Genomic DNA, 27,709 nt, shown 5'->3' with positions numbered 1-27,709 from the left:
CCTAATTACCATAGAAGTAGCAAAGAAAAAGCACAAATGCTTGTCACATTTAGAGGAAAATGGGTAAAATGATTACTTTATTGCAGATTTACTTATGCAGTCAATGTCTCAGTTGTTTATGTCCAATTCATTTACTCACACAATCAAAACTCATTTAATTCTGAGAACTTCCATCGGGATAAACCTTGTACATATGGAGTTGTGGATGTTTTTAACCTATAGCACAAACATAAAAACAGCATGAGATGCTTCTCTGAGTTATTATATGCTGCAGTTAAATTTTATTGTTTTTAGGTATTATAGCACAATTCATCAACAATAGTTTCGGGCCTATCAAGTATATGTAAAACTTTAATATTTTTATACATATGTTCAGTCATATAGTTAAACAGATGGTAGTAGCTTGTAAAACAAAAAAAAAATCTTGGTTTTGAGGTCACGTTGGCTTCTAGTGGTTTCCTTTGGGACTCTTAATACTTTAATGGCTTCTGGCAGCTTTGTTGCCATCATTAAAATACATTTTGGCACTGACAATGTCAAATATATTACCATATTTAGTTTAAACAGCTATGAACTAGAGCAGTCATCTGGGAGCGGTAAGTTCATATATTTTGAGGAGCACTGAAATCCCAGCTGGTGAACGTTTCATCACAGACAGGTGCTGTAAAGCGTCACTTGGTGGCTGATCTCGTCCAGGATGCGACGGGCGGTCCGCTCAAGCTCGGCCAACTCTGCAGCTTTGCTCTCCAGGATGCGCTGATTGCCCTCATAGGAGCGCTCCAACTCTGAATACAAGACAGCAGCAGGTGTGTGTTTAAAGTATGAGGATATTTGTACATGTATTGTTGATTTGTAATGAATGTTGTGTTAAAGATTTGAATTTTGTTTACTATGTATATTATGATTTTGTGCAGTTTCTGATGAAAAATGGCCAACTGAAAAAATCGTGGTGATATAACTGATTGTAGGTTATAAGATGACCAAAGACAAAATTAGAAATAACAACCTCTTAGTGTGATGGCTAAGACATAAACTATTGTTCGCTTGTCTTAGCAACTTATGTAATCAGTCCTCCAGCTGTTATCATAAACGAAACATGAAAAAAAACCTGAATATGGACAGTTTTTAAGATATTGTGTTTATAGTGTACTTTATTGAGCAGTAGTTGGACAGGAAAGGGGATGACATGTGGCAAAGGGCCAGCGGCATCAAGAAGCTGTATCATCTGCATATTGGGTAACTGTTGGAATAAATGCAACAAAATGCTCACCTCCGAGTCTCTGCAGCTTGCTGCTGCTCTGCTCAAGAAGCTCCCTGGCTTCCTTCTGCAGCTCCTCTGCTTTCGTCCTGGCCTGCAGCACCGACTCCCCTTTATCCTCCACCTGCTCCTCCACCACCTCAAATTTATCCTTCACCTCCTCATCAAACTCCTGCACACACGAACAAAACAAAGGACAACAATGATGACATATGAAATACATTTTAAAACTAAGCCGTAGCACAGAGTAACAATGAGTAAACGGTGTGTGTGAGACCTGCTGCGCCTTCTCTGCGTCTTCTTTGGCCTGGTCAGTGGTGCGTTCGGTCTTTTCCACCATCTGGTTCACCTCCAGGTTGTTCTGCCTCAGGAGGCCGACCTCCCTCTCAAGCTGCACCAGGCGACCCGTTGTGTTACTGAGCTTCAACTCCGACTTGGCCGTCTCCGACTCCACCTGACACACAATCACACACATTAAAAGACATGAAATGTGCTAAAACATGCCAGATCTCTTTTAAATGTGCTGACACAGCAGTACTTGATGTAGGCAAAGATGAATATTTGCAAATATAACTGCTGAGATAACTGTTAGCTATCTCTGTATCGTCTCTAAGGACGGACTCACAGAGTTGAGCAGATCCAGGGTGCCTCTAGTGTTGTTCTTGGCGAGCTGGATGGCGTCCATGGCAACGCTCTGAGCGCGCTCAGTCTCATCCAGGGCTGCCTTTACTGCGTCTGCTGTTTCTTTAATGTTTGATGCCTTCTCGCTGATGGACAGAAAGTGTGCATATTAACTCTCCATAAGTGAATAACACTGCACGTCCCAGAAGAGTCCAACACTCGTAAGATTTAGTTGGGCCGCCTTTAGTTTTCATTGTGGCACATATTTGCTGGGACATTGTTTTGATAAGCTTCTGAAATTTCACATTTATTTCCATCTAGAATTGCTTTAATTTTTCTCCAAGATCATGTATTAATGATGGGAGAGTCCGACCACTGCACATAATCATCCGTGCAGTAATTATCCAATGGGAGACCCTATGTGCTTAGTTAAATCTTAAAGTTTTATTTTTGTTTTTGAGACAGGAAGTGTAACTTGATTTGTATGTAAAGTAGTTTGTTACCTTGCCTCCTTGGCTTGTTTCAGGAGTGACTCAGCAGCTTGGATGTCCTCAGCGCTCTGACTGAGGATCGTCTCCACGCTGGTAAGACTGCTGACCTTCTCTCTGATCTCCTTTGTCAGCTCCTGCAACTTTGCCGTCGAGGTGGGCATCTCTAGAGCCAACACCTCATTGGCCACCACCTCAATCACGGACACATCCGCCTTTTCATCTGGATTACCAGAAAGAAAACCTAGATTACCTGTTGTCTGCCTCTCAAGCAATATGGTAAGATTTATGTATGATTTCTGAGCTGCTGTAAAACTCAAACTGATTGTAAAATGTAAGTGTTTGTCGTGCACTGACCAGTCAGGAGGTCTCGTATTTCTTTGATGAGGTTGCGGAGCTGCCCATTGCTCTGCTCCACTCTCTCCTTGCTTTGGTTGGATTTGGTCAGCACCTCCATAGCATTCGCCTTGGCCTCATTTGCACGCATGTTGGCTTCCCAGACCTGAGCACAGCAGGTTCCATGATTTATTCACTTGGAATTATTTTAGACTGCATCTAAAAGAAAAACATATAAAAACAACTCACCATCCTAGAGAGTTTGTCCACCTCCTGCATAGCTGCTTGAATCTCCTCGTCTAAGTTCTTTGCTGATTTGAGAGAATTTTTGGAGGTTGTGACGAGGCCACTACAGCCTTCACCTCCACACTGAGGCGCTCCGTCCTCCCCGAGACATCCTAACCCAGCGCAGGGGGAACAGTCTTCACCTTCACCTTTGGGTGCACTGCCACATGTCTACATGAACATCAACATGAAAGTATAATTTAGGTTTCAGCAAGGGCATTGGAGTGAACATTTTGTATTTTCAGTGTTTTTCACCTTCTCACTGATCAAAGTCATGTCTAATTTGTCCACCTCTTTGGACAGTTTGTCCAACTTATTTGTATTTCTTTGGTGCTTTCGGTCAAATTCTCTCTGATTGCTGCTCAGTTTGTCCTCTGTGGCTTTCCGTAGAGCTGCAGACTGCTCTACTGTATTGCCAGGATCACTGGTGGAGGTCTTAACACGGTGCTCTGCAACCTTGGACTGCATGTGTGCATCAGAAATGGTTTCCGTGGCACCTGGGAATGGTTAAATGATTTATGACAGTTTATGACAGATTTATGATTTATGACAGCTTGCAGGTAAACATGCACGTCATGCTTGTGTTTAAAGAAACACTCCGCCTCTCTACAGATTAACTTCTCACCATAGATGTTGGCATTTTTGACATTGTGCACCTGTTGTCTCAGCTCCTGGACATTTTGCTCCAGCGTGTTGGCCTCACCAATCAGCACATCTAAGTTTGCTTCTGTGGTGTTAGCACTAACATCTAGAAGGCTCAGTGTCTCTGCGGTTGAATTCAGCTTCCCGTTGAGGTAGGACATCAAACCTCTAAGAAAATTAGACATTAATTAAAAGAATTCTGCAACCTTCCTAGTGCACTCCTTTTTGTTTGTATACATACGTAATCTGATGCATCAGGTCTTGTACATGCTCCAGCTTCACTGCTGCAGTCTTGTTCTCCACTATCTCTCTGACAGCCTTGGCATTTCTCTCCAGGCTGCTGACTAACTCTTTGTACGGCGCCGTCACGCCGCTGGTCAAGAGCTCAGTCACTTGGGCTTCAAGACGTCGACTCTGATTGGTGAGTTCACCAACCACGACGTCCCAGACAGCAAAGCACTGGTGGCAACGTTCACAGGCCGGGAACTCTCCCTGGTAGCCCCTGGCACACTTGTCACATCGCAGGCCTGAAACACCCTTCACACAGGTACACTGTCCGGTGGCACGGTGACACTGCTCGCTGGAGATTCCCCGGGGGTCGCAGTCGCATGCTGGAAGAATAAAAAAATCACATGGATATTAAGTCAAAGGCAACAATTAAGATAAGAAACAATTAACTAAAACAATGAGCTGAAGCATGCTTAGACACCGAGGATTCTGGTCACATTATGCAGCCATACTTTAATAAAAACACATGTTTATAACAGCAACTTTGATTTTCTTGTTTCCATATTGTAAAAAAACAAACAAAAACAAAAACATAACTTGTTTAAAAGTAAAGATACTTTATTTATCTCGGGGGGAAATTGGAAAAGTTTAAGAAAAATAATTTTTAATAATAAATTAATAATAATAACAATATTTATTTACATTTTTCATAGTCATCTAAACATTAAAATAATATAATAAAAGAATTCACCTTTTAATAATAGTAATTTAAAATAGATAATTAAGATAATAGAATTATTTTTGGAAAATAATTTGAGATGATAAAATAATATATTTATTATTAAGATAAATATTAAGTAATAAAAAATTGTATAACTTTTTATAATGTAAAATTAATTATATTTAAGAAAAATAATGGAAAATCATTTGAGATAATAGAAATAATATTTTTATATTTTTATTAAAAATGTAAATATAAAAATATTTAAAAAATTTAATGTAAAATTGATCATATTTAAGACAATAGAATAATTCTTGAAAAATAATTTGAGTTACACAAGTTTATTTTAACTCACCATATAAATAATAAGGCAATTCTGTGTAACAGAATGTAGAGAGAGTGACATGTTTAATTCTTTATTTTGTAGTTTCGAACTTCACAAATTAAAAATAATGAAGCTTTATCTTTTGTTTTTTGTTATGAAAGTATAATATCTCCGAGGTTTTCATGTTTCCTCAGAGGAATAAGCCAACTGAAGTTTATTCAAACCTCTTCGTCTACAGTAAATAAACAGACAGGAATATGACCCTGAAGTTCCTGCTGATCCCTCGAGTTTGGGTCAGTGTACAAAAGCAAATAGCAGGACTTCCTTCCCTCCCCTGAAAATAAGGAGGATCCTGAGTCAGACACAAGGAATGCAGCAGCTCTGCTGCGTTTATTTGTGTGATTCATGGAGCAAAAATCTCTGGTTTGAAGTTTTCTTTCAGTCACGGTGAAATTTAACACCTGACTGTTGAAGCACATTACTGATTGATGATTATGGATTAGTGACTGAGAAAGGCACATGATGAAACTTGTTTGCTTCACATACACATAGATGCTGAGAAAAGAAGTGTTAGACATGTCTCTGACATCCAGATCTGTCCATAATGATGAACTCCACATACTCTAAGATGCTCTGAAACATAACATACAGCATCTTTCCCACTCATTTCTCGCAGAGGTGGCCTCGGTTCCCATGAACGCAGCAGCATTTGTACATCATCTGTGCAGATAGGAAGCAATGAACAGCTGGTTTACCAGCTTAAGAAAACATAAAGGAGGGCAGCTGGAATAATTTAGGAATACTGGGATCTCCTGGGTGTTGGTCCATGAAAAAAGTGGGATTCTTGGGAGTCTTGGAGAACATCTGGTTCTCATGAAGGGGCTTTAAAGGGGTCATTCCCATATCCTCTCTCTCCTGCCCTAAGTTAATATTTTACTCTTCCCCGCTATCGCTCACTTTGTGAGGCTGAGCCAGCTACTGTGAGGCGCTCATATCACCAGATGTTCTCTTCAGCAGCTTGTTTGGCTGACAATACAAGCTGTTTTTTAAATATATATTTCAAAACAATGCCAACCCGCTGATTTAATTGTCTACCCACTCTGTGTAATGTGGAAACTACTTAAAATGGCCACTGGTATGTTTCCTCAAGATGCCATAAGCACACACCAAGAAAATGCAGAAAACTAAAGACAAACAATATAAAGCAGTGACTCAGGAGTCACATGTCATGAGATCTTCAAATAAGGAAAAAAAGATCTGAGTTTAAACGGAAATTGAGATGAGTATAGTTATAATATGTTGAGAAAATGATGTTTTGACTCTGGATGGGGAGTAAAACAGCAGCCATGAGGCTATCTGACTGGATGTTTAGTGTAGAGCTCTTTTTTTTCCATACATAGACCTCCTGAGTCAAGAAAATATCCAAAACAAGGCAAGAGCAGAGTTTCTGATTTAAATAATGAGTTTCTGGCAAAAGTCTTGCTGTAATCGGTATTCCCGCAATGACTGCCGCTGTTGTAAGTGAACTCACATTAGCAAACTGTAGCCTTTTAACATTCCCACCTCTTATGTTGCTGGCCATAAAGTTGGTTATAGGTGCACTTAAACACACCTGTTATAACAGGTTTTATATGGTTTGGTTTGTTGCTGTGGCTGAAAATGTTGCTGAAATTACTTGGCAGCGGTGTGGTAAATGGTTTTGATGGGTGAAGTCCTACCATGGCACTTGACCTCTGGATTCCCCCAGAAAAGTTCTTTGCACTCCCGACACGTCCTGCCACCAAAGCCTGGTTTGCACACACACTGTCCTGAAACCTACAGCAAAATGACCACATATAAGGTCAACGATACAAACTATCATCATGCACTCTTTATGTAGTTACCAGACATTTTCTGCTAGTTTCAAAGCTTTTGTTTCACATGTAGACACAATGGAGCTTTGTAGTTTGGTAGCATTCCCCTCTCTTGGAAAAATGTGTATTCAGTTATTCCATGAAGTATTTTGAGACTTCCTTCCTCTGATGGAGTGCAGCCAGTAAACACAGAAACCCAAATGTTTGTGTGTGTGAGAGAGAGAGGGGACCCAATGTTCAGCTCTTCTCATGCACATTTGTTTGGGTAAAAGAGCTGCAGAAAAAAACACTAAAAGAAGCAATTCCCAAGCAGCTGGAGTCTATATATCAAAAGAATTATACAACCGCAGGCCTGTGTTATTAGGTGGGATGGTCACAGCCCTGCTGTTTCATTGTTACTGGGAGGGGTATGGGAAATTTTTCCCAATTTTTCTTGCTTGTTTTCAAGTAGTGGAAGAAAAACTCTGGTAACAACTGTTCATTTAGAGACAATATTTATTAGTGCTCTTCAGCTGCAGATCATATTCAGAAGGAGAAAAGTGGAGCAGCAGCTGTGATGCTAATGCAGGAAATAATAAAGGGACTTCTGGTTTTTATTTAACAGTTTAATTAATTTTTAATAAAAAAAAAGGTATATATATATATATATATATACACACATATATATATATGTCTACTGGATATGTGTCTATTATCTTAGGACTCAGATAAAGAAATAGGATCATTTAGTTCTTTGGTTGAAAATATAGATAATTTTTCATGTGAGTAAAATGACTATCGTTGATTTTACTTAAAGTGTCTGACCCACCTCATTGCAGGAGGACCTGACGGAGTGAATGGGGTCACAGTCGCAGCGCTGGCAACCCGTGCCGCTGGCGATGTTCCACATGTCAGCAGCGCAGCGGTCGCAGTTCGGACCGACCACATTGGGCTGGCAAGGACATTGGCCGCTACGTTGATCACACTGACAGTCATCAGGGGATGAACAGGCCTGAGGTAGCGTTCCCACCGGGGAGCACATACACTCTGCAGAGGTGGTCATTGTAGCACACGTCACTGTTTTGTCCCATATTAAGCAGTTATTTGCTATAAACTAAGTTGGATTTTGTAATACTCACTCCTGCAGCTCTGTGTGGCAGCGTTGCCATAGTAACCCAGTTTACAGTGCTGGCATGTGTGGCCCTGAGTATGGTACAGGCATTTAAGACAGGCACCTGTGCGGGCGTCGCAAGACTCAAGGTCATGCATGTCGATGTTGTTGTTACACTGGCAGGGCATGCAGCGCCCTCCAGGAACCAGAGGGTTTCCATAGTAACCTGGGGCGCATTCATCACACCTGGCACCTGAATGATGAAAGAAAGCCTGAGTTAAAAAAAAGTGATATGCCAATGAAAATCTTTTCCTGGAGAATCAAAAGAAAGAGTCCAACGTGGTAATTACAGAGCGCTGAAGTGTTGTTTGGGTTTGTAACATGTGACGTGTATTAGTTGAAGACGTGATGACACAAGCTGCTCTGCTGAGCTGCATACATACAAACAAATCTGTGAAACTTTGTATGTTTACACACCTTTGTAGCCTTGGCTGCAATGACAAACCAGCTGGTTGATGTCAGCCAGAAAATAGCAGCTGTCTGCAAACTGCCGGCCACTACGTGGCCCGTCTGGACACATGCACGGGCGACAGTAGCCACCTGATCCCAGGTGTGGGTCACCATGGTAACCATTCAGACACCTGAAAGTAAAAACAATTAAAACTTTAGATCTAATTCTGCTTTTTATAAAACAACATCATGCTGTTATTATTGAGCAAAAACAGAATCTGAAGCAGCTTCTATCTGAATTGTATCTAAATGTACTAATCTCTCCTCATTCATCATTTTCATCACATTGTACCTCTCACAGTGGTGTCCAGTAGTAAAGTCTCTACAGCCCTGACACTCCCCGGTTTGAGGGTGGCAGTACTCGCTGTGGCCATTACATTGGCACTGTTGGCACTGAGGGAAGCCCCAGAAACCCGGCAGGCAGTGGGAGCACTGGCGACCTGTGGCACCCGGGACGCAGTCACACTGGCCGGTTGCCTCGTGGCAGAACGAGCTGATGGAGCCCAGAGGATCACAGCCACATGCTAGGATTGAAATTTGGATTAATGAAGAAGCTGATTTTAACAAGTAGACAAGCTACAAGCTGTAGACACTCACGTCTGCAGCCGGCGGGGCTGAACAGGAACGTAGCTGGAGCACAATGATCGCAGTTCCTCCCCACGACGTTGGGTCGACACCTGCAATGACCTCCGTTGGGGTCACACATGGTGCTGAGTGAGCCCTGAGGGTCACACTGACATGCTGGTAGGATGTAGAAAACATGTAGAGTTATGATAATCTTAACAGTACCTGTAAAGATATTAAAGCATCAAACACTGAGGTACACTCAAAAAGTGCCACAAAAAGGCTTGCGTGTTTTCTAAAAAAAAAGCCAATTTACTACTGGAGCCAGCTACTTTTTTAGTCCTAGTTTTTATAATTCATTATTATAAATGAGGTCTAAATTCTGATGTAAAGTGATTTTACCTTAAGGTACACTGTGAAAATGTCCTACAGACACTGATGGATTAATAGACCAGATATTTTTGGCCGGTCTGTCAGAGAACGCAAAGATCAAAAGAGACACAAAATGACCTCAAACGGAAACATAACAACCCCAGAGAGGCACCAAACAACACAAGAGATTTACAGTTTCCTCAGAGACATGGCACTACATAGCAAAATCACCCCAAAGAGACTTAACATACCATTAGAAACACAAAACTGTAGCTAACAGACACAAAGCATCACTCAAGAGACATGAAATGACTAAAAAACAGAACATTCCTAAAAAGGAGAGAAGACAGAGGTACAAAACAGAAACAAAAAGCTAAAACTACACAAAACAAACACTTAACACTTTAACTTAAATAGGCATAAACTCAAACCTAAAACACAAAACAACCATCTAATCTACCTAAGCTTTCATTAGGATGGAAATTGAACTTGTTAAATCCTGCAGTTATTTAAGTACTACCATTGATCTGAATTTATTATTCAAAGCACGTACTGAAATCCTTGTCTCTAAGCTAAAAGTATAATTACTTTAGTTTTTAGAAACAATTTCAGTTTCATCAAAGATGCCAACCATTGTGTCTTGTGTCATTATTAGTAGCGGTAGTTGCACACATTGCTGCATTTTATATGCTACGCCTAAATGGCCATCTCTATATTAAATTATATGTAGCTCCTCCATCTCTGGTTACCTACATGTCTAAAAAGCAGAATCAATATGGCCTCTGTCGTCTTGAGTTGATTACAAGGGCTTGAGAGGGAAACTCCTTTGACTGCTTCTAAACTTTTCTGAATAATTCCTTCCATGCTTTTTTTGTATATACAGTATATACCTTTTTACTTGTGTTTGACAGTTATTGTCAATTTTTTTTGTGGTACTTTGTAAACATGTGGTTGTGCTGCCTTCTTGGTCAGGTTACTCGTAATAAAGAGATTTAATTCCAATCAGGTTTCATCTGGTTAGAGCTTGGCTTAGAGGAGAAATGAAAATGAAAAATTTCACTTGAGAGATTAAAAATCCTTAAAGAGAAAAATAAATGACCCAGTGAGACACCAATCCACCTCAGAGGGAAACAAAACCACAGTAAAAACACCTAACGTCACAAAAAACAGACTAAACAACCAAATAGTCAAAGAGACACCAAACAGCATCAGAAACACACAAACCAGAAAGTTAACCAGGGAGTAGATGACTAATGAAAAATGTATTTATGCCATTTCTTTGATAATTTTTGTATTGAGAAACGCTTTGTTCACAGTAAAATCAAATATTAACATTATATTTTATTTCATTTTAAGGGAATACTACATCAACGAATGAAAAAACTATGCAAAAGTACTTGTTTTACTTAGTTAAAATAATAATAAAATATCAGCCACTGTAAGGACTGATATCGTTACAACGTACCCATGGCTCCTTTGTGCAGCAGAGCAGAAACGCTGAAGATGTAGTCGTTACAGATGTCTGTCATTGGGCTTTTGACGACACTCTGGCTGGTCTCCAGACACCGATAGCGCTGGAAGGTATCCCACGCTCCTTCACCTTCTGTCCCATGAAACATATCCAGCTCTCTGACTCGAGGCATCAGCACAAACTATAAACAGAACACAGGGCCACAGGAGAACAGGAGACCACAACAGTTTTGATAGAACAGTTTGTGGAGTCATTTTTCTGCTTAGACCTTTGTTGAGTGACTTATATTTGAAACACTTCCAGGACAGAGAAAGCCATTCAGCTTTCTAGCTTTTAAAGGGAAGTTGGCATACATGGGTTTATAGGTGAAAAACATCAAGAATAAACTCTAGAAGAAATGTGAATTCAACATACTGAGTCGATGAGTGTGTATGGACTCTGGACGTGGCTATCTGACGAGTACAGCGGGAGGGTGAGATGGATCGTATAGTTCAGCCCTTTCTCAAAACACACAGGTCTCACCAGCAGCACGTGCCTGCAACACATCAAAGACTCAGTGTGTGCAGTATGTTGCTGAGGAGACACACCATCACGTAAACTAATGCTTTACCTGGATCCAGGTGGGAGAGAGATGGACTGCTCATCTCCACTCCGGATGGAGTTGCTGCAGTGGGCGGAGTAGTTTGGTGGGTTGAAGACGGGACGCTTCACTCGCATGTTCACCTGCTCCCACTGCTGTGGCAGCTGTCAACACACACAGATGTATTGTTAATTAGGTGAACCATTTATCAGTGCTGCTGGAAGTTATCCTTCCTGTTATAAGTTTTCTTCCTTTTCACTGCCGTCTCTGAATACTAGGAGATCTGATGCAATCCTTTGGTCTTAGTTTCCTTAGCAAGGCAAATATTTTTACATTTTATCTTATATGAACAGTCTTATAAGTGGACTAATGTGGGTTCAATTGGATTATAAGTGGACTAAAATTAATTGTCATGAATTGGACTGTGTGTGTTAAGTGTCATGAAATGACTGATTTGCTGTACATTAAAAAAACTGAATTGAATTTATGTGTTTTTACTTAAATTACTCTCCACTGACAAGGTGCTCATATTTGAGGTAGCATCAGTGTCTACTCTAACCATGGATCATTTTAAAACATTATTTTTAGCTAACATTCCACCCCCAATGCTATTAATATTAATTTTTCAGACATTTTTTTAACCTCAATGGAGGAAGTCATGGTGAAGTAGGTGCTTCAAAGAATACCTAAAAACATACATTATTTTTATGTTTATAATAGAAAAAAATATGTCTCTAAGGAGGCCTGGTCTGACTTACTCTGAAATAGAAGCTGCAAGGGAAGTCAAGCAAAAGCACTTACAAGCAGGCAAAAAATAACTAATGACACATGTAAACTGTATGTTACCTGTGGTTCATAGCGTATAAGGATGTCATAGTCCATGGACTCAGGGACATTGTTGACATTGAACTCTAGATACGCTCCTTCTGGCACATTAACAAAGCCCATCCCGGTCCATGTGGGGCTTCGGTCCAGAGGATAAGGCCTTGGTACCACTGTTACACCCTGAGAGACAGAAACACGTCCACAATGCTGCTGTCTTCAGATCGTGAAGGGGATGCGAAACTATACAAATGGGAAGAATTAACAGACTCACGGGTCCATGCTTGGCATCCTCAGCTTCATAGGTGTAGTGATCCAGGGCGATGAAGTAGAAGCCAGATTGGACCTGATCACAGCGGCGTCCAAACATGTGCTCCCTGCACACACACTGTCCTGACTGAGGGTGACAGCTATAGAGAGACATAGCAAAAGGGGTGGGGGGGCATTTAACTTCAGCATATAATGTGTTAATAGCAGTTTTTTCTTTCTTTTTAGATAAATTATTTTTAAAATCATTAAGTCAAGCAGATTATATGATATCACAACCTGAGACTGTTTGCAGGTGTTTCTAATGTGGTAAAATACACCTACTTGTTATTGACAGCCCCACCCTGGTCACAGTCACATGGTCTGCAGCCGTCCATGTCATTCGACAAGCCCCAGTGCTGCGGCTGCAGAGGACAGGAAAGAAAACAGGCATGTGACTCATAACCAGAGGGACGGGTATCAACACTGAGTCTGACAGCTGTGTTTGGATCCATACCAGACACTGATCGCAGTTGTGTCCGTCTACAAGCCGTTTGCAAAAGCATCTTCCTGTATCTGACTCACAGGGGTTTCCTCCCGGCAGTGTTCCCTGCGGGTTACAGGTACAAGCTGCCAAGACACACAATGAAACAATGGAGCAACACAAACTGTTTGACTTCACAAGACTTCATGTTTGTTTTCATGTACATCTACACTGTTCATATGAAGATCTCCACCAGTTTTACTCATTTTCTCATAAAGAATCAGATTTTAAGGATGCAATCATGTCTGTTTTTTCCACATAAGAACTAAATATTTAACAAATAACTAATTGCTGTAACCAAAGAGCAGTTGTGACTTACGTAGGCAGCCATCGGACCCTTGTCCCAGTCCATAGTGTCCATGTTTACAGTGGTCACAACGCTCTCCCTCCACTTTGTCTTTGCACCGACACTGACCCGAGATCAGCCCGGCAACCACATCGGTCCGAGAGTCACACATACCTCCCAACAGAGACCCTGACGGGTCACAGTTACATGCTGTGAAGACATGAAGGATAAGATAAGATAAGATAAGATAAGATAAGATAAGATAAGATGTGATAAAATAAGATAAAATGTGATACGATACGATAAACTTCATTTATCCAGATGGAAATTTGTAACACCAGCTGATCAGACACACCATAAAACCTTTACACAATAAATAAATCGAATGTAGTCCTTTCAATCGAAATTGATTGAAAGGACTACATTCAGTCAATAGATTAAAAATGTCACTAAAAATGAAACATTTAGAAGAAAAATTGTCAATCTCATTATCAGTCTTCCTTTGTCTATTCAGTCCAAAGATTACATGGACATCTGAGTACTTCTGTGGACATTCCCACTAAATCTGGGAAGATTTAAATAGTTTTATTAGACTTGTACTACATGTTTAATAAATATTTCAAGCTGTAGCAAAGTGAGTTGGGCTTTTACTAGAAGATAGTCATAAAAAAGACCACCAATGACTTCAGTAGCTTGTTTGGAATAGAAAGACATAAAATAGCAATGGCTTATCTTATAATAACATTATTGTTTCCGTATGTCTTTGTGAGTATGGATGGATAAGATAATACAGAGCAAAAAGCTGCACAAGCAGTTGATTATTTACGTCCTGTGAATGGTAAAACAGAGGAAGATAATAGAGGTGGCTGTGTTTCATTTTACAGCTCTATTTCTATTTGCACCCGGTACTTTGTAGGTAATTACAACCATCCAGCAACAACTACTTTCAGCTTCTTCACCGCAAAGCCTTCATCAGTTTGTGAGAACAGCTCCAGGTGGTGTTAGTCTGATATTGTAAGGTGACAACAACATGTATTTTACCACAGGTTGTGTAATGAGGAGCCACAGGTTGTGTGGGGGTGACATACGTTCACAGATGCTGGGGTCTCTCAGGTCCTTGTTGGGGTTCTGGTAGAAGAAAGGTGCACATTGCTCGCACTGTCGGCCCACCGTGTTGTGCTGGCAGTCATCACACACGCCTCCACTCACGTTGCCGGTCGTCATGTACACGGCAAGATCGAAGTGACACGACGTGGAGTGTTGGTTACACTCGCACTCTGAGAAAGACAGCAAAGTGAGATGTAAAAATGTTATTTTCCAAGTTAATCCAAAATCTACACTCTTTTATTTTTATCTTATTTTAATCTGTGTTGTAATTATAATTTTATATCTTTAGTTTTTTAATAATGTGACTCTAATTTTCATTATTTAGGTAATTTAATGTGTATAATGTCAAATTGTCAGTACAAAATGAGGAATATTTGTTTCACTGTGATATATGTTGGGACAAAAACAACATTTATCTAAACAGTTAAACATAAACTTAACTTAGAAATGTGTTATAGATGGAAAAGTTATTCTGTTTGGTAAATCTGCTCATTTTCAGACCAGGACCGAACAGGACTCTTACGCTTGCAGGAGTGGGTGTTTCGCCCCTCCGCAGGTCTCCAAGGCAAATCGTGGTAAAAGTCTTGACAACGCTCACAGTTCAGTCCCTCAGTATTGTGGTTGCACACACAGCGGCCATGAACCTACACACAAAAATAAAAAATGATTCAAGTATCAGCAAAAATATTTGTGTTTTTTGTGGCCATATCTAAAGTCAAACTTTCACCTGTAGTTCTTCCCTTTTTTTACAGCTTAATTTTCTGTTAATGGCCTAAGATGTGGTTGAAAAGTCAGAAAGAAATTATTAAAATTACTCTTAGGTTTTTAATTAAAATGTAGCTCACCAAACAAACCAGTTTTAGTTGATCAGTATTAACTATGTTTTATTGATGATAATTGTTGTGAGAAAAACCCCAAAACTGACGCTCATTTCGTCTTTCGTTCATTAACTAGTTATTATAAAGTGATCTAATAAAGGTCATCTAATATGAAGTAGACACAACTAATTTTGGACAAGTAAAATGAATGAAGAGTTCAAGGTAACCTTATTGATCCCAAAATGCTGAATCATTTGTAGCTCATCCACATCACATATCAACAAGCAGTCTTGTCAGCACCAGCATCCAAACAAACAAAAAGATCATAACACTGTAATAAGTTAAAAAACAAGAAATACCCTTAAAAAAAATCAGCACTAAAATGAAAATATAAATAAAATAAAGCTTGAGTTAAAATATCACTTAACTAAAAGACCACTGTCAGAGTACCCTGAAGGAATAAAATACATAGAATCCATCAAATACATGTAAAAGTGAGTATCTCTTTTATTACCATTCCCTCGGCTCCTGTTGGATCTCCATCAATCGGAGCACACTCGGAAGCGTGGCCGTAACAGAAGCAGTTGCCACGGACAACCATGTCGTAGAGGGCGTAGTAGTACTTTTCTGTCACCTCTTCACGGGAGTCGAGCAGGTTGTCGCCCAGCGTGTGGAGCTTGATAAACTTCACTCTGAGGTTTGTGATCTTCAGCATGTCTGAACACACACAAGAAAATGAGAGAACAGGCTTTTGTTCGAGGACTTGACACTAATATTTCACTAAATTTTACACTTTGCAGTCTCTTCCTATCAGTTCAATGAAAGTCAGTAAACTAACATATAAATAAAAAGAAATTAAGTAATAGTGACATTTTTCTTTTATATAAGTAGAACAGATGCTGCTGAGTCAGTCAGAGGTCAAACAGCTCCCCAAAGCACAGATTTTACACCATAATCAGCTGAATCTTTAAACAAATTCATGTTTTCTTTAGGTTTAATGGATCTGTTGCAGCAACCTCTGAATTCCATTTGCATTTTAGTGCATTTATTTAGCAAAACAGCATTCTCTTTCAATCATTTTACATTAAAGTAATTTATATATTTACTACAAATGTCACAAACCCACAGCGTTTACCACATACTTAACACAAGGTCTCAGAGGAAAACTGATTATGTGTCTCTGCTTCGATGTAGGCGAGTGTACAAAGCAAAGGGTTGCTTCCGAATGTGAAATTCTTTGCAGGGCTTGTCCTGTCTGACCTCTGACCTCTGCCACTCTGCTAGAGGAAGCTGGACAACCGACCACTGAAAGTCAGTCACACTCATTTTCAGCGGCTTTCTGTGGGAAAAATCTGTCTTTTACAATCACACAAAGGAGTTTAGTGTCATCTGTCACTTATGCCAGTTTTAACTGGAATGTTTTAAATTCCTATATGTTTTCTGGAAATATTTATGTACTTTGGTACGAAATATATGAAAAAGACAGAATTCAATTCAAGTTTATTCAACCTTTCCTTGAATAATATTAATATTGTCCTTCATAACACTAACTGTCATAATGTGTCTGTGTCCAGAAAAAGAAAAAACTTTTTTAATTGAAAAGATGTTATCCGATTTGTCATTGAATGCATAAACTTTCATTCTTACTTAAGAAACTAATTTTATCTTCATATTTATTTTGTATATTCACATTCAGGCTCAACATATGGATTAACAGGATTGAATTGCAAAAAAAGTCTTCTTGTATCACAAAATCTATCAGATGTTTCAACTTTCTTGATGTCCCTATGCATTACTTAATAATTTTAATGGTTATATCTCTTCAGGCCATTATTTTGTCCAAAAAAAAAAAAAAAAAGTGACAATCTGTCCTTAACACTGTTTGTGTATAATTACATACAAGCTTAACAACTCCACGGTAAACATTTAAAATCAGCTTAACCCCCTAACATCTCAATTTATTTACAATTATAGCAAAAAATAAATAAATACAGAAAAAAAATCGTAAAATAACAACATAACAAAAACAACATAACAAAATAACAAAAGAAAAAGACTGGAATAAAATAAACTACAATTAAATATTAAATGAATTCATAACAATTAATAAATAAATGTAAATAATAAAAACTAATAAAAAAAAAAAATACATTAAAAAGTTAATTAAAAAATAATAATCCTGAGAAACACACATGAATTGATTCATGTGCAGCTTACTTTGTATCCTGAAGCTGTAGGGGTCCTCAATCTCAAAGACAGGGTCCAACACTCGAAATATTACCTGCAGCAGAGAAAAAGAGTCAAAAATAAAATGGGAACCTTTTATTTTAAAAAAAATTAAGCAAAGGTAAACTCACCTCTCCTTCTGTGGACGGTTCTATGTCTGAGTAGCGGGAGTCACAGATGATGTCGTCCACTCTGACCATGGGTCCTATGGAAACTCCGGGGAATGACGACTCACAGTCGTAGGCAAAGTAACGATAAACCTGCCATGTTTTCCCGAAATCCATGGAACGCTCGATCATCATGGCAGCTGGACGAAATGTCTGTAACCAGATAAAAACATGGCTGATGTGACCGAGACAATTAATATCACTGCTTGTTCATAAAAAGGTTCTCCTTCAACTGTGTTCTGTGTTTGCTTTCTTGTTACCAAGGCAACAAATATTGCAGACTTTTCTAATTGCTTAATATAATTATAACCTCATTCAATCACTTAGATTGCACTTCAGTGAATTTGAAATGAGAATTGTGAGAACCTTTAAATGGATCTCCTCACAATTTTCCTTATTCCAGGGAGACTTTGTAAGACAACAGATGAAAACTAGCGCCTTGGCTAAATTGAATATGCTAAATAAATAAGTTTATTAAAAAGATAAGAGTGAATAAAAATTAATTAAATGCAAAGAAATAAAATAAACAAAAGCCAAAAGTGGTTTGTTGTAAATATGTGACAACCAAGAGGCTAATGTCAACCAGTTGATTTAAGTCAGGTTTGTTGAAGTAGGTAAACATCTAAAATCTTTAGTATATACTGTTAATAAATTATTGCAGAAATAATCCAAACATCTGGTACTGCAGTAAGGATGCTGACTGTTTATACTTTACACCATCCGGCTGAAAACAGGATGGGAAAGGCTGTATGTCTGTGTGTGTTTTGGTTATGATGTAGAGCCATGAAGTTGATGAGAGGCATGACTCCAGCTGGCTGCCATCAAAGCTGATTGTGTGACAGTGATGAGAGGCAAGCAGTGACTTTACTGCACAGTCTTAACTCGTCCTCTCCCTCCTCCTCTTCCCACCGCTCTCAGGAGACCAGAACAATTTTCTACAGTCCTCCAACAAAGCTGTCCAAGGCTGTTTGGATGCCGTGGGTATGTGAATCTTTGTGCTTTACCCTATACATTCATGTGTTTGTGGAGGTGTGTATGAGATTAAACAGGCACCTTGAAGGTCATGATAAGGTGTGTGAAGTGAAACTCGGCCTCCAGGTCCAACTGGATGGTCACATTCTCCACACCTGCAGGAGAAAAGGCCAAACAGGAAATTAACTATTCTTTTATTTGTGAAAATTTAAAATGTGTGACATTCTCTCAAAGCCAAACACATGTTCAGCATTTACAGATTTCTGTTAATGCAGCCAAGTCAGCCTGTTTTCAGGAGACATGGATTCTGGGCTGTATTCCAGTAACACAAAAAGAGCTGTTTCAGAGAGGTTAAGAATGTGCAGCATTTTCACCATTTTTTAGCCATGTTAGCTTACTGATGCATGTCAGGAATGTCAACAATTACACAGTCATTTACAGCCAGACTATGAATTCAGTGTGCATATTTTTACTAGTAATCGCTCTTGTTGCTTGTGCAGGTGGTAAATGACTCAAAATGGATTTGAAACTCATCAAGAAGTCATTACCTATGACTTCGCATTCTTTCCATAGCTGCCTGCTAATTCATCAGATTAATTGAGAATGCCAAGAAGTCCCCTATGAACAGAATAAATTTATATTTTTTTGTTTTTATGTGTCACTACCTGTCTTACAATTTGTTTATTGTTAAAAGGATCCCATTAGCTGTCTCAAAAGTGGGTGAAGCTAGTCTTCCATACAAAAAGACAAGAGAAAACACAAATAAAAATCGTCATTCACTTGACAATATTATTCTAAAAGCAGTGAAACATTACTGCAATGTTTCCTGGTTTACAGTCATATTTAACTTCACCACCAAACACCATTTCTCACCTGTTATAATAATGTCATGAGACTGTAATGATTTCAACTCTTACCTGGATTTTTTTTCACACAGCAGTCCATCCCACCTAACGGTTCATGCCTGTAGATTTATTAACAAGTCATTTCTACTAGTTTGTGATGTGTAAATATCTATTTATAAATCGCTACATGTTTGGATAAGTATGAACTAAGCAGCTTGCCAATATGAAAGTCTGAGTGCAGTGAGGGAATTAGAAAATCCCAAGTGAGGCCATCATGCATCTGCAGCTTCCAGCTGTTTAAAGCCATCTGCACTGCTGGCCACCTCTCCAACCATGACTCACACCGATTCCCACCACTCTGCAGGAAATACTGTCTGGATGTGTGCAATAAATGTGGGAGCAAATCTGCATGGGAACCTGTAGAAATGTAATCAGAATGATATTGTGCTAAGAATTTATGGTTTTCACTTCACAGAGTTTAAAATCTAATGTTTTCTTTTAGTTTATTTGGACTAATTAGTTCAGGACAACCCAAATAAACCGCTGTATATTTAAACAAGTGAGGCCTCTGGCTGCGGTTTGCATATATCACTGCCCTAATATTTATTTAAACAGTATGAGAGAAGATTTAATCCTCCCTGACTTCCAGCTGCAGCACCAGGCTCAGCTGCAACTGAGCATTGGGTCAGAAACTGGATCTGACCAAACTGGGCATCCCTGCACATGTGAACCTCTACTGCTTTGTACCTCCGGAATATTGAGAAATATGTGAAAATCTCAACTGATTTTTGCAAAATAACTTTATATAATTTAAATTAGGCTTTATATACTTTCTTTGGTCCAATTTAAATGAATTTGAGGTAGTTTGGCAAATAAAAACAACTGGGTCTAAGCAATGTCTGATGCTATTACACTTAATTATTAACAAGTTTGTTTGATTAAAACCATAAAAAATATTGTGTGAATAATTGTGTGACCTCCCAGATTGTGTTTTGAATCAACCACCAGAGATATAAATTCACATTAGACCATGGATACAGCTCTGCAAGCCTTCTGAGTAGGAAGGATTACTTACTTCAAAGTGAATTTCCTTCCTATGTTAGAAAATAATAACCTCAAACTATTTGTCGTTCTCACTGTAAAGCTCTTAAAGCCCTCCTGGCTCATTAAATACTTCCTGTTTCAGACTTTAAAGTAATTTGTGTGTGCTGGAGTGATGACACGCATCTGTTTCCAACTGGCACACCTGTTCTCCTCAGCACACCTGAAAGCCCAAACCCCTCAACCTGCTTTGTCTGAGTGTCTCTGTGATCTGCTGTCTACTCATTACTAAGCTTAATTCCCATGAGAACAGCCTCAGCGGACCCTCACATGCGATTCTCCTTTAAAACTAGTCAACAGGAACTGTCTTTCTGCCTCTAATTCAAGAACAAACACACTCTTTTCCTGTTTCTCAGGTGGGATTTCTTACCGTTTTCAGACTGCCACCAGGTCTTGAGGCGGTTGGGGGCAAAGGTGGTGACCACGTTCTCAATAGTGTGGCTGATGGGGTTGCTGTCCTCGTACATCTCTCTGGAGTCGCACACAAAGCATTTCTTCTCCTCCTGATTGACAGAAAATGTTCAAGGGTGAGTTCATTATGGTGTGTCATGAATAATTGGGAGAATTTTTACCTTTTATTCTGAAACAATTTTAAAATTCAGAAGCAACATTAGTCCAAAACAGCAACCTGGATAATCGCTGCTCTGATTTCTCAGCAGAAAGTAGAAGTTAAAGTTGTTAAAAAGGATGATGAACTTTAAATGGATCACCAACTTAGTTTCCACTGTCGATACACATGCTCCATGTTCTTAATTGAGTTTATAAAATAGCAATAAAAGATTAAAGAATGTCTCTTAAACAACTGAAGAAATATTTCATGTTTTTCTAACATAAAAGAAATTTTAAAAAAAGATCCTTTAATAAGATTTAGGACCAGCCTGTTTTATCGTGGAAGGGTTACGTTTACTGGTTCTGGACTTAAGTTTCTAGATTGGACAAACCACTTATTTCCAGATAATATACTGTAAGAGTTTAACAATTAAAATGAACACAATCAGATTTTCTTTAATAGCTCAAATTTTGCTAAGACCTCTGTCAGCTAATCATGCTGTCACTGCAAACAGTTTTTGGTCAAATCCAGTTTTTCGGAAAACTCGTGGAGATATTTAGGAAATTATTTCTATAGCATTTATACAACCAAAGCCTCCAAAGTGCGTTACACAAAACAATAAAATACAAAAACACAGGGACAAATGTACAACATAAAAACCCCAATAGGGTGTCCGTACTCAGCCAAAGGCCATCTGACTGTGTCAGATCAGCTGTTATTTCCTTTTATTACATAACAGTTGCAGATATAGACATGATTCTTTAGACGGGGCTTTTTATATGTTTAACACCAGCAAACAGCTACTTAATGACTATGTTAGGAAACAGAAAGGTCTAAATCTACCATTAACATTTCTGATTTTGGTCTCGACCGTGTCGGGGACAGCTTAATTAATTATTTCTGCAGAATTGTGAGATAATTTTTCACTGTGGTCTTTGAGCAACTGATTTGCTCCTACATAAAGGAGAAGGCAACCGTAATGAAATGGCCTGTCAGAGTTGTTTAGCAGGCAAATGAGAGCGAACACCCATTAGATTATCTAAGTTTGGGTTTAGAAAACAAGGCAGAATAGTTAATATTCAGTTCATGTGAATGTCTGGAGTCATACTCGGATTGTCTCTTCTCCGCTGCTGTCAGCTGTTGTTTAAACGTCCAATCACTGCAAAGCCTCCAGTTTGTCCATTTGTCTGATAATAATACTATTCCAGTTCACATTATTTGGATCATTCTGTTCCACTTAATAACTGGAAACAGCTGCAGTCATTTGTGTAGATTCCTTTATTTTACCATAAAACATAAGAATGTGATGCTCTAATTGTTTAATTAGGAATGTGGTCCACTTTATACCCCCAAACACTCGTTAAATGCCAAATTTCACAAAGAATCCATTTCTTAGTTACTCTGTAACTCTGTGTTTAAGTCTCTTCTTGAATGGTTTTGTGGCTGAGGTGGATTATGTTCCTGCTGCTGTGATTTTTAAATTAAATGGGTGATCATTAGAGGTGTCCATGTAGTAGGTGGTACTTTGCTTGAACTAATGAAATGAATATATATATGCAATATTTAATAAAACATTTAGTAGCTCTGGGATCTGTACACTAAATTGCTTGGCATGCAGTCAAGCTAAACAGGCTCTTAAATGTCTCAATATTGCAGCTTATGAGGAAATAAGACATTTCTCAATTTTACCAAACTGTGCCAAGTATGACAGGGTTGAAATGTGAGCTAAGTCCAGATATGTGGCCCCACTTAACAGTGGTTGATGAAAAAATGTCTGTCACTTCACACATCCTCCAGAAAGCCTCCACAGTGTGACTGTGCTTTCATAAAAACACCATTCACACACAGAACTCGCTAAGGAGGGTTGATAAGAAGAGAATATCCCCTCCCTCACATTCACACAGGGCAGGGATTGTGAGGCACACAGAGCTTTTTTTGTAGAGGGAATGTCTGAACTCCCACTTGACAAGACAGCTACAAAGTTTTTTGCATTATCTAAATTGTAAATACAGAAACTGCATTTTCAAATCAAGCAAATGCTGCTCTCAGAAGTATTTAGTAAAGTTTTAATTACTTTGTTTCTTCAAGGCATTCATAAGGGATAAGTTAGTGTCATAAAACTTCCACTTTCAAGGCCGGCAGTGCTGCTACACTTTATATGGCTTTCATGAGTTCTGCTGTAAACTGAGATCTCACCAACTTTTAGTCAACTACAGACATTTTTCTATAATTCAATAAAAAGTGAAAAGATTTAAGTCTCACAGTGGAATAACTAATTAACATCTGGGTTGACTGACATCCAGAAATGCACATATTTCTAACTGATGAGTTATTTTGAATGTAAAAATTAATTTGGGAAAGAACTATTTGATAAATGTGGTAATAGAGGGACAGCAACAAGAAAGGAAATGTAGAAATTAAAGTACCTTTTTTGCAAATCAGCTAATGTTAGTTTTCATTACTAATAACAAGATTATACACTATATACTGAGACTTTAGTTGATGCACTAATGGTTAAGCATTGTGATATTACTGCACAGATATAAACTGTGAACCTCTCATGGGTGGAATCTTGTGTGTGAATGCAATGTTTACATGTTAGTGTGTGACTTTTCCTCACTCTGATGATTTCTTTCAAAAGTAGTCCAAATCAGTAGCCTGCTACCTATTATTCAGGCCCATTTAAAGCTTTTCATGTGTTAAAAAGAGACACTGATCATCTCATAACTCATTTCAGAATCTCTGTAATCCTACTGGGAAAACTTAGTCTGCTGGCAACAATAATAGCAGAAAATCAGGGAGATTGTTCTGATGATTTTAAATACCTCTAAATGTATTGTAGCACTTACAAAGCACTCCTTGGGCTTCTTAAAATTGTCTTCAATAAAAATAAACATATTTTTTAATGACTAAGTCAAACATAAACTTGAGTGCACCCTCTTTTATTTCCAGAGGTCCCCCTGCGAGAAGCTTTATTACAAGGAGTTTCAAAACATCTCCATGCTGTTGCAAGTGTTTATTCTACGTACACATAAACATCTTTAAAAGTCCTTTGAGCGGAAATTACCTCATCAAACACATTTTTATATCATTGCAAAATATCATAAAATTCCTCATGTTGACATATTACATGGTGTTATTATTTATTGCATTTGATTAATTAATCATTATCAGTGCAAACAACTAGTAAAAGCAGATGCTTTGTTAGCTTGCTGGTCTAAAGAATTCAGGTGTGTGTTAACACAATGTAAAGGAAGAGAGGCATTAGCAATAATCTCAGAGAAGCAATGGTTGGCGCCCTTAAGTCTGGGCTATTTAGAGTTCATCATTCTCCATCTATCCATCCATTTTCTATTCTGCTTATTCCAGTGAGAAAGTTTGTTCAGAAGTGGAAAACAGTCAAGATAGCTCTCATTCTTCTCAGGAGTAGACAATCCAATTTCATCCCATAGTCAGACTATGCTAATTGCCTAAATCTTTGCCTTAGCGACTGCTGAAGTCACGTTCCGCTTAGTCCGCTGATACCCATCAGCTGCCTCCGGAGTCCCGCAGGCCAAAATGGCCAGATAGGACTCCTTATTCAGCTTGACGGCATCTCTCACTACTGGTGTCCACCAACGAGTTCGGGGATTTCCGCCATGACAGGCACCAACGACCTTATGGCCACAGCTCCAGTGGGCTGCCTCAACAATAGAGGCATGGAACACAGCCCACTATGACTCAATGTCCCCAGCCTCACCCAAGATATGGTTGAAGCTCTACCAGAGATGGGAGTTGAAACTCTTTCTGACAGGGGACTCTGCCAGACATTCCCAGCAGACCCTCACATAGTTTGCATCTGCCAGGCCTGTCTGGCATCCTCCCCCAGGTGATCAGCTGACAGCTCCACCCCTCTTTTCACCCGAGTGTCCAAGAAATGCTGCTGCAAGTCCGATGATACGACTACAAAGCCGATCATCAAACTGTGACCTAGAATGTCCTGATGCCAAGTGCACATGTGGGCACTCTTACGCCTGAACATGGTGTTCGTTATAGACAATCCATGACGAGCACAAAAGTCCAATAACAAATCACTGCTTGGATTCAGATCTGGGTGGCTGTTCCTCACAATCAAGCCTCTCCAGGTCTCACCATCATTGCCCACGTTAGCATTGAAGTCCCCCAGCAGAACGAGGGAGTCCCTGAAAGGAGTGCTCTCCAACACCCCATCCAAGCACTCCAGAAAGGGTGGGTACTCTGAACTGTTGTGCGGTGCATAAGCACAAACAACAGTCAGGACCTGTCTCCCCACTCGAAGATGGAGGGAAGTTACCCTCTCGTCCATCGGGGTAAATCCCAATGTACAGGCCGGGGGGCAATGAGTATGCCCACACCTGCTTGGCGCCTTTAACTGGGAACAACTCTAGAATGGAAGAGGATCCAGCCCTTCTCGAAGACAGTGTTTCCTTAGTTCAAGCCATGCATCGAGATGAGTCCAACTATATCTAGTAGGAAGCACTCAAGCTCACGCACATGCTCAGGCTCCTTCCCTGCCAGGGAGGTGACGTTCCATGTCCCTAGAGCTAGCTTCTGCAGCCGAGGATCAGACCGCCACACTGCACCCGACCCCTATGGCCCCTCCTGCAGGTGGTGAGCCAATGGGAGGGAGGCCTATATCACCATTTCGAGCTGAACCCGACCGGGCTCCATGGGCAAAGGCCCGGCCACCAGGCGCTCACTTCCGTGTCCCACCTGCAGGCCTGGCTCCAGAGGGGGGCCCTGGTGACCAACAGCAAGGGAAACCTGGGTCCATTGTTTTTACTCATCAAAGAGGTCTTTTGAGCCACACTTTGTCTAGTCCCTCCCCTAGAGACCTGTTTGCCATGGGTGACCCTGACTCTGACTGACCCCTTTTTACCTGATACTTGATGACTTTTGTCCTGACACCTGCCTCTGACTATGAGGATGTCTTAAAATGAACATCATACACATGAGATTTCTGGCTCGGAGGACAAGATTCTAGATCGGTTGCAGGACACCATCGTTATGTGTGTTGTTCTGTGATTATTGGAGCACACCACACACAGTACGATCAAAACTGTTAAATGCCTGATTTTTTGTCTTAATGTTTGAGGTCTCTACCAGATAAAAAATCTCATCAGATTTAAAAAACTCTTTATGTGTGTACCTAAGGCTTAAAACCAGGTCATGCAACATGACACAGATCCCAAAACACAACAGGAAATCTGCAACAGAAGGGTTGAAAAAAAAAATCAAGATGTTGGAACAAGCCTAAAATTGAACTTAGACTAAAATAGCTCTGTATAAATGAATGCTGCAAACAACAGTGGATTAAAGCATCATTGTAAAGAAGAGGTTTTGTTAACTTTTATTCTGTTCACTTTTCTCTTTAGATTGTACACCATACACAGTGCACAAAAGCATCAACCTCAAACTAATTATACTTGTGCAAGAACATAACTATGGTACTAAAATTTCCACACTGCCCTCCAGGCCTTAAAGTGTCCACTTATCTGCTGTTATGGAAAACTCCCACATCTCACCCTGCTGATACCTTGGGGAGCTGCTCTGCCTCAAGCAAAACCACTGTAGTTTACACTCAAAGTTTCCAGCAGTAGCTCATTTCCTACCTCCAGGTGTCCAACAATGCAGAAGCGCTCTGGCTGATTCCGGCCACAGGTGGAGGAGGCGGTGACTTTATGTGCCCGACCGATTAGCAGGTCACCTGTGGCAGGGTAGCAGCTGCTCTCTGTGCACATATCTCCAAACTCTGGCTCCTGGGCCCCGACAGGAGACCACAGGGCAGCAGGGACGAGAACCACTGTCAGAGAAAGGATAAAGTCTTCAATTGAAACAAAACACATGCCAACACATTTTTAGTTTCATTTAAAAAATCCCAAAGTAGAACAAAGTTTTTCTTGACTTTGTTTCAGTAAGAATCACATGAATGTACTATTTCGATTAAGGTATGTAGCGGTGGGGATACAGGCATATAAAAGGTTTTATTTGGCTCTAACATTTATTGGAATGGAACAACTCCTCTAACAGGAAAACAGAGTATAGTAAATTCTTTGCATATGGATTTCATTATATCTGTTGCTGTTGGTGAGTGAACACGTTGACTACTACAGAAAACTGGCAGCAGAATGAAAACAAATGTAAACTTGAACTCACCTAAAGTGGTTAAAGTAGAGATCATAATCAACATCTCAGAGAGCGGCACATTTACAGCTTGGTTAAAGATGTTGGTGGGCTCAGCAGCAGCCAGTGAGCGTTGATGAGTGAGTGGAGTGTAAAAGTCAGAAGGAGTGGGAGTTGTCTTGTAAAGTCTGCATCCCACCAAGAACCAACTCCACCCCACTGTAGGCAGAGGCCCACAAAGAGATACGAAAAACAAGCTCACCCTCTGCTGGTAGAAGGGGATAAAATAATTCCTAAAGCAGTTTTTTGTGAGAGTAGTGTTTATTTTAGGCAAATTCTCAATCAAATTTACAGGAATCAAGAAGTATTATAGAAACAAAATTTCACTTTTTTTTTTTGTACAGAATGACCCATTTAAGCATCATAATTTATAGTTGGATTAAAACTCCATAATCACAACCATATGAGTGTGGCTATTAAATAAGTTATCAAAGTTTTATTATAGAATTGATTTTATATATTTAATTGTTTAAGATACTA

General features: G+C 39.5%; 1 protein-coding gene across 1 annotated transcript; it reads right to left on the bottom strand.

The window, feature by feature from the left end:
- Positions 1–64: 64 nt before the first annotated feature.
- lamb1b (laminin, beta 1b) lies at positions 65–27,313 on the bottom strand. Its single transcript, XM_041977522.1, has 33 exons — positions 27,203–27,313; positions 26,659–26,849; positions 20,849–20,981; positions 18,614–18,687; positions 17,525–17,713; positions 17,385–17,448; positions 15,682–15,884; positions 14,873–14,993; positions 14,331–14,519; positions 13,276–13,452; positions 12,930–13,042; positions 12,758–12,837; positions 12,441–12,576; positions 12,191–12,349; positions 11,375–11,508; positions 11,179–11,299; positions 10,759–10,945; positions 8,955–9,098; positions 8,650–8,881; positions 8,325–8,488; positions 7,876–8,100; positions 7,566–7,783; positions 6,623–6,719; positions 3,872–4,241; positions 3,614–3,798; positions 3,244–3,485; positions 2,953–3,159; positions 2,725–2,869; positions 2,383–2,590; positions 1,884–2,025; positions 1,536–1,712; positions 1,271–1,430; positions 65–785 (listed from the first exon to the last, which is right to left on the bottom strand). The coding sequence occupies exons 1-33, from the start codon at positions 27,234–27,236 to the stop codon at positions 649–651; spliced, it is 5,358 nt and encodes a 1,785-aa protein (XP_041833456.1). The 5' UTR covers positions 27,237–27,313; the 3' UTR covers positions 65–648.
- Positions 27,314–27,709: the final 396 nt, after the last annotated feature.

The sequence above is a fragment of the Melanotaenia boesemani genome, chromosome 23, assembly GCF_017639745.1.
Source record: "Melanotaenia boesemani isolate fMelBoe1 chromosome 23, fMelBoe1.pri, whole genome shotgun sequence".
In the NCBI taxonomy this organism is placed as follows: Eukaryota; Metazoa; Chordata; class Actinopteri; order Atheriniformes; family Melanotaeniidae; genus Melanotaenia; species Melanotaenia boesemani.
The sequence above is the reverse complement of the archived record's forward strand: the minus strand, read 5'-3'. Positions and strand labels throughout refer to the sequence as shown.

What these genes read in the sequence shown, in the direction of transcription:
- lamb1b (XM_041977522.1), bottom strand. Translation starts at nt 27,236, where the DNA reads ATGTTGATTATGATCTCTACTTTAACCACTTTAG. An exon ending in AAACACCCACTCCTGCAAGC is followed by an intron (nt 14,520 to 14,872) that starts GTAAGAGTCCTG and finishes TGTCTTTCTCAG; the next exon opens with AGTGCGAGTGTAACCAACAC. An exon ending in TCCAGAGGTCAAGTGCCATG is followed by an intron (nt 4,242 to 6,622) that starts GTAGGACTTCAC and finishes TTATTCTTCCAG; the next exon opens with CATGCGACTGCGACCCCCGG.